Below are 7,433 nucleotides of genomic sequence, written 5' to 3'. Positions count from 1 at the left end.
TATATATATATATATATATATATACACATATATATATATATATATATATATATACATACATACATACATACATACATACATACATACATTTAAACACGTCTGAAAATGTTCAGTATTTGCATTCACTCTATTTACATGTATACTTGTATATATATTTTGTATATGAAACCCAAGCAGTTTCATTTGTTTATTTGCATCCTTGCTTCCATATCTGCTCACCTGGATTCCTCTTATAGCCAGTCTTTACTCCGAGGACTCTTAAGTCCTCGGTAAAAGTTTCAGAAAGTGTGTTCAAATTATTTGAGCGCTAATAAGCGTTTTTTATATTGAGAATTTTTGTATCTCATCTGCTGACTATATGTATTTATATACAGGCATGCACATGGAAATATTATATAAAAGGTAACACTGGTCAACATACTTTTTGCTGACTTCGATTTTGTGGTTGTCTTTAGTTAATGTTGAGATGCTGATTTCAAATATGGCATCCATTTTTTCCTAATACATCAGGTTTTCATTCTAAAGCATACCCCTCTTTTATGATGTACTGTATAAATAATTTATTTGGTCAGGATAGTTTATTAAGTCTTATAGCTTCAAACCATAATTCATAATGTCAATAGAATATGAAATGTAAAATAGCATCACCTTTTACTAAGTACCCACTGTGAATTTTTCTAATATGATGGATAAAACACAAATCATCATACATATACATTCATATTCATGAAACAAGTTTCCGCTCGCGAGAGCAATGGGATTATTTCATGTCTACATAGTCTCTTTGAATACTCCAACAGTAGTCTGCCATCAAGTGTGTGTTCCATCGGCTTTGATATCTTTCCTCCATAATCCCGATTGCTTGATGAAAATGCTCACAATGCTCATTGCTCACGTCTCCAAGATTAGCAGGAAATTCATCGAGATGGCTGTTGAAGATATGAAGCTTTATGCTCATGTTGCAGCCTAAAAGATGAAAGCTATCAAGTAATGTCTCCACCAAATCCTTGTAGTTTGCAGCCCTTTCATTCACCCAAATGAATCCCATGTTCTTTTTTCTATGTCAGCCAACAGGCTCGAGAAATTCTGGCGTTTCATTAAACTTTCTGATTTGTGGTCCATCAAAAACATCAGCCGCTATTTTATCATAACTTAGGCCAGGAAATGTTGTACACAGGAATTTGAAACAGTTACCTTCCACATTAAGAGCTTTGTCAAATTACTTCATTAGTCCTAGTTTAATATGAAGGAGTGGAAAGATGAATTTCTCTCGCTCAACAAGTGGTAGGTGTATGATATTCTTCTTCCCAACAGTCAAACTTCTCCTAACTGGCCAGAGTTTCTATTCCCAATGTTTATCCCATAAACACAGGAAACACGGATATTTTGTATACCCTCCTTGTTGACCAAGTAAAAAGTTGACCCTTTTTAGATCCATTTATGTTCATCATACTTAAGTGAATCTAATACAACTTTCATGTAATCATAATTCTCTATTAAATGTACAGAGTGACCAATAGGAAGCGCACTAAACAAATTTCCATTATAGAGCAATACACATTTTAGACTTTTCTTTGGACTATCTATAAAGAGAGTCTCCATTCACTAGGATCATCCTGTTCAACATCCATCACGTTTAACCGTTCCGGCACGTCACAACAGTGAACAAAATATTTTCCAGTTGTTAAGAATGCCAAAAGATCTTTTTCCTTGTTCTGATAAATAATCAATCTGGTTTCTTTCTGCAACAAATTCTTCTCTTTAAGCCTAGAAGCTAACAGTTCTGATAACTCTTTAGACAGTCCTAGATCTCTAGCTTAATCATTAAGTTCTGCTTGGTTGAAGTCTTCACGTTCTTTGCTTGATGCTTCTGCAAAGACTGCATCACTGTTATGTTCATGACTTACATCTACTTCACATATATCATCACTTTCATCTTGCAGTGAAGGTAGAACTTTGAAAACGGATACTGGTATTCCATTTGAGTGAAGCACTGGATGAATTACTGAATCCAGATTTGGGTATCTTATTTTCTGTCACGTTCTCTTGCTATAACCAGGAGTCATTGTGAGACAAAAGTAGCAATCGTTTACATAGTTCTTTGGCTTCCATTATACCATAGGAATGCTTAATGCTGGTTGTTTCCTTGTGCCATTTCTCCATTGGCGTAGATTTTCGATATAGGGTTTACATACATTGTGCGGGCCCACCATTTATCCTGATCACCAACTTTAATCTTTAAGTAAACCAAGTAGGATCTTTTCACAATGTCACTAACGGTCATTCTTTGACTTGGTACTGTAAAACACCCACATATAACAAAATGAGTCAGGGGAATTCAAACATTTCAAACATGGAACTACTGCTGGGGCCAATATAGGCCAGCTCATAGAAAAAAAAATAGACGTGATAAAAAAAAAAAAAAACTATTGCCATTTTAAAACTCAGTGACCCTAAATTACCCCAAAACAGGTCTCAAACTTAAATCAGCAGAAAAAAAGTTAGAATTTGTTGGCCAGTGTAATCACTCTGTTTTATGGTATTCTATAGAAAACGGAGCAACTTAGTCGCGTTTGAAATGAAGCAACACAAAATCTCTTCTTATACTTCTACTTTTAGCAGGAATTGATATAACGCTATGCAATCACTATATCTGCACTGATGATGCATAATATGCTGAAACATCTGCAGATCTTACAGACTGAGAATAATGTCTGCAAAATACCTTTTTTATGTATCAATTTTGAAAATGCATTCCTCGAGAGCTTCTTTCATCTACATAAAACAAGAACAGAACTCCGAGCGAACAAAAGTCAACGAAACAGCCCATCACTAAGCGGTTTGACGGTTTGATTCTAATGATGAAGATTCGAATATGAAAGCCATGGTTCTGATCCCTGCTCACCATTCGGATGGTTAAAAAAACTGAAATTGTCTGAAATATTCGAACTCATATACAAGCGTGCGCGCGCGCGCACACACACACACACACACACACACACACATACACACACAAGCACACACTCATGCGAGCACACACACACACACACACACGCGCGCAAACACGTGTGCGCGCGTAGATTCAACCGAATTTCATGTGCTTGTATATGGGAGGGTGACCTCAAGAACCTTGGAAAACAAATATACATATTTATTATATTGATTACATGCATGTGTATATATGCTTATGCATATTTGTATATATATATACATATATGCATATTTATATATGTACATTTATATATGTATACCACACACACACATATACACACACACTCACACACACTCACACATACATACACCCTACACACACATACACATATATCTGGATTGTGGCGACTTGAAGAAGGAATATATGTGTCTGTATCTATACGTGTATGTATATATATATATATATATATATATATATGCATATATATGTATATATATACGTATGTACGTATATATATATATATATATATATATATATATATATATATATATATATATATATATATATATATATATATATATATATATACGTATATGTGTGTGTATACCAATATGTACACACACTCACACACACAAACACACATTCATGTATATATTTTGTGTCTTTGCACGTATGCACCTATATATATTTTCATGCCTTTATTTGCATCTATGCGTATGTATATATACCATATATAGGTATGTATTTGTAATTTATACGTGTGGTGTGTTTGACGTAGTGTGAGACGTGTGTATAAATGTGTGTGCTTGCTTGTTTTTGTGTTTGTAAACACGCGCGTGTGTGTATACGATTTCTGTCAGTTATTGTGTCAATTACTCGGAACTCGATGTCGAAATTGTATTTCCTGGCTCGTTTCCTAGCAGGCGTCTACCCCCTGGTCAGATATTAACACCCGCTACATTAATTTCAATAGATTCTATTTGACGATGCTCCGATTATGGCTTGTTCTCGCCACTAGGTGTCGCCAGTCTACCACGCTTGAACGTTGTGCAAAATGAATAAAAAAAAAATGAACGAATGAATAAATAAATAAAAAATAAAAAAAAAGAAGCACAAATCGAAAGAAAAAAAAATCCCTCTAATATTCCTCTCGCAATATTTCTTCCGTCGCTATTTCTGTCCGTCTCTTCTCATTACCAGAACAAATCTATAAATAATACCAAAGAAACAACAACAGATCATTACTTCTTTTCTCAGACATGGCATTATTTTCACCTTCAAAATGGACGATCGCATTTTTATATATTTTAATTCATGTATGCATGAATGTATGTATGTATGTATATGTATAACACATATATTTATATATGTGTATGAATGTATTTATTTCTCATAGTATTGTATTCGTTATAACACCACAAATTACTATTTCCTATTTCTATTAACTGTGAAATTTTATATCTAATCAAGCCACGAACATTATGATAATGAAAAATGCTCAGTAATTTATGATAATATTTCATTAGCACACGTGATGTTTCCGGTCAATTCCATACGTTTCTAGCTGTGCCTGCATAGCTCGTCTTAAGGCAAAGAGCTTACAACTTCCTATTATTTCTGAAACTAATCATGTTCTGAATGCTTCTGTGCAACAAAAACTACTCAGAAGAATTTACAGATATTTGATGTTTGGATCTGTCTAGGGACTCTCTTTTACTCTTTTACACTTTTTGACTGTGGCCATGCTGGAACACCGCCTTTAATCGAGCAAATCGACATCAGGACTTATTCTTTGTAAGCCTAGTACTTATTCTATCAGTCCATTTTACCGAACCGCTAATGTTACGGGGACGTAAACACACCACCATCGGTTGTCAAGCGATGTTGGGCGGGGGGGGGACAAACATATATACACACACATACATATATATATATACATACATACGACGGGCTTCTTTCAGTTTCCGTCTACCAAATCCACTCAAGGCTTTGGTCGGCCCGAGACTATAGTAGAAGACACTTACCCAAGGTGCCACGCAGTGGGACTGAACCCGGAACCATGTGGTTGTTAAGCAAGCTACTTACCACACAGCCACTCCTACTCTCTTTTACTTTTTTTTTTGTGTAGTCATTCAACTGCGGCCATGTTGCAGCACTGCTTTGCCGGCTTTAGTCGAACAAATCGGCGCTAGTATTTATTTTTAAGTCTGATACATATTCAATCAGTGTCTTTTGCCGTACCACTACGTCACAGGGATGTAAACAAACCAACACTAGTTGTCAAGTGGTGTTGAAGCTAAACACAAACGTGTGTGTGTGTGTGTGTGTGCGTGTGGATGTATTTATGTATACACAAACACACGCATACACACACATACACACACGCACACACACACACACACGCATACACGCATGCACACACGCACTCACACATATACGCGCGCGCACGCACACACACACACACACACACACACATACACACACACACACACACGCAAACATACACGGTGAGATTCCTCATAGATTTCGTCTACCAAATTCGCTCACAAGACATTGATCGGTCCTAGGTTATAGAAGAAAACACTTGTTCAAGGTGCCGAGTAGTGAGACAAAAGCCAAAATCACGTGTTTGCAGAGCGATTTTGTTAACCTCACAGCCATGCTGCGTGTGTATATTAAATACTTAATATCTTTTGTCTGTATGCTTATATATGCCTATGTGTGTGCATGCATAGACGCGAGCGCTACATACACATGGATATAAAGTTAAAATTGTTTAAAAACTAATACAATGCGCCGAGAAGGGACCTTTTGCTCAGATATATGGAAAGAGACTCTGACAATCACAGGTTTGTATTGTTATAACTTATCAACCAAATACGCAGCAATAAATAAAGCGATTTCTATATCGACGGTGCCGTTCAAAAACTGCATATTGGTATGAGAGAACATTTACAAACAAGTACAACAGCCAAGAACCACATGAAGACATGCCACATTCAAGACTTCACGGTGACATTAAGACAGAAGAGTGTAATATCAAGAATTTGAAGAGGAAGAAGGTCATTTGCATTGATGTACTAAACCCATCGATTTACAATAAAGAACTACATTAGCGTCATGGAGAGAATTTATAGTGAAGTATATGTAGTCATGTATAATGCATTCTTTGGTAGTGGCTGCAAGTTATACTGGTTTCGAATTTTGGTACTAGGCCACCAATTTCGGGGCAGGGGTAAGTCGGTTACAGCGGACCCTGTCCACAGTTGGTACTTATTTTATCGACTCCCAAAAGGATGAAAGGCAAAGTCAACCTCGGCGAAATTTGAACTTAGAACGTAAAGATGGACGAAATGCTGCAAAGCATTTTGCACGGCGTGCTAATGATTCTACCAGCTGACTGCCTTCTGACTGCTAGTTACTATCCTTTCTAACACACACATACATACATACATACATACATACATACATACATACATACACATACACACACATACACACACACACATTCATTCATTCATGCATACATACATACATACATACATACATACATACATACATACATACATACATATTTATATTGGGTAGTTCAAATGTACAAAAGATAGAGACAAGTGAGAGAACAACAAACAAGGTGTATTAGTTTGATGCTCAGGAAAAACGGAAAACTCTTTGACGTTTCATATATACGTATTATTTGTGCACGCGTGTGTTTGAATACTTTGATATTATTTCACGAAATTCATTCTCTCATTTCAAATTTTAGGTGTTGGAATACGAAATACAACGGAGCAGAACTATTTAGCAGTGATCAACCTGATAACTATCAAATCGAGACATGATATTGAACCCACTTTCTGTTCGTCCGAACACTGACATTGACAGTCCTCTGCAGAGTCCTGAAGAAATAATTGTGCACAACGAAGATAGTGTGGGATCCGAACACAGTGCTGACGTCTTCACAACTCAACCGGAAGTGACGTTATCACCAGCTTCTTCATCGTTGTCTTCCATCCCTTCCCCAAACAGAGTGATGTCCCCTGGTGAGCATTACCCTTCACTCAGTTCTAAATATAAAGGTAAGGCCGTCTCTAAATAATCGTTTGAACTAAATTTCTTTATTATATCTTTCTTCAGAAGGAGCCATTCCAGTTCATTTCTTTTAGATCTCCGAAACGTTGCACGATTTGTTAATGCAAAGACCATTTCAAACAATGGCCTACTCGAGCAAATAATGAAAGCTTATATGTAATAGCTCTATCTGTTAGATATAGCAATCGTTCTATCTTAATTCATACCCTTATGTTATAAGATAACAGCATATTAGATAATGTGGTCCTTCATGCATTATATTTGCACACAGGCAGAATGGTCACGGCTAGAATGCTTTTATCGTAGGTCTGCTTAATCTGGTTCTATCTGATCCAAAATAACATATTAGTGATTTTGGCGCTTCGTTCATGTTTTATTTGACTCCCTGACGTTAAAGATTCTTTACACA

The 7,433-nt window shown here is 36.2% G+C and overlaps 1 protein-coding gene across 3 annotated transcripts in view; it reads left to right on the top strand.

Moving 5' to 3' along the window:
• Positions 1-7,433, top strand: part of LOC106876366 (homeobox even-skipped homolog protein 2) — a 92,946-nt gene that overhangs the window by 79,727 nt on the left and 5,786 nt on the right. For 2 of the 3 annotated variants that reach the window (XM_052968901.1, XM_052968902.1), the window contains exon 2: positions 6,699-7,011. In XM_052968901.1, the coding sequence (XP_052824861.1) occupies positions 6,771-7,011 (241 nt within the window). In that variant the 5' untranslated portion in view covers positions 6,699-6,770. The remainder of the gene's footprint in view (positions 1-6,698; positions 7,012-7,433) is intronic. The other variant, XM_052968903.1, reaches the window with a different exon arrangement.

This window comes from Octopus bimaculoides, chromosome 6 (assembly GCF_001194135.2).
Source record: "Octopus bimaculoides isolate UCB-OBI-ISO-001 chromosome 6, ASM119413v2, whole genome shotgun sequence".
Taxonomy (NCBI): domain Eukaryota; kingdom Metazoa; phylum Mollusca; class Cephalopoda; order Octopoda; family Octopodidae; genus Octopus; species Octopus bimaculoides.
This window is presented reverse-complemented; position numbering and strand designations above follow the sequence as displayed.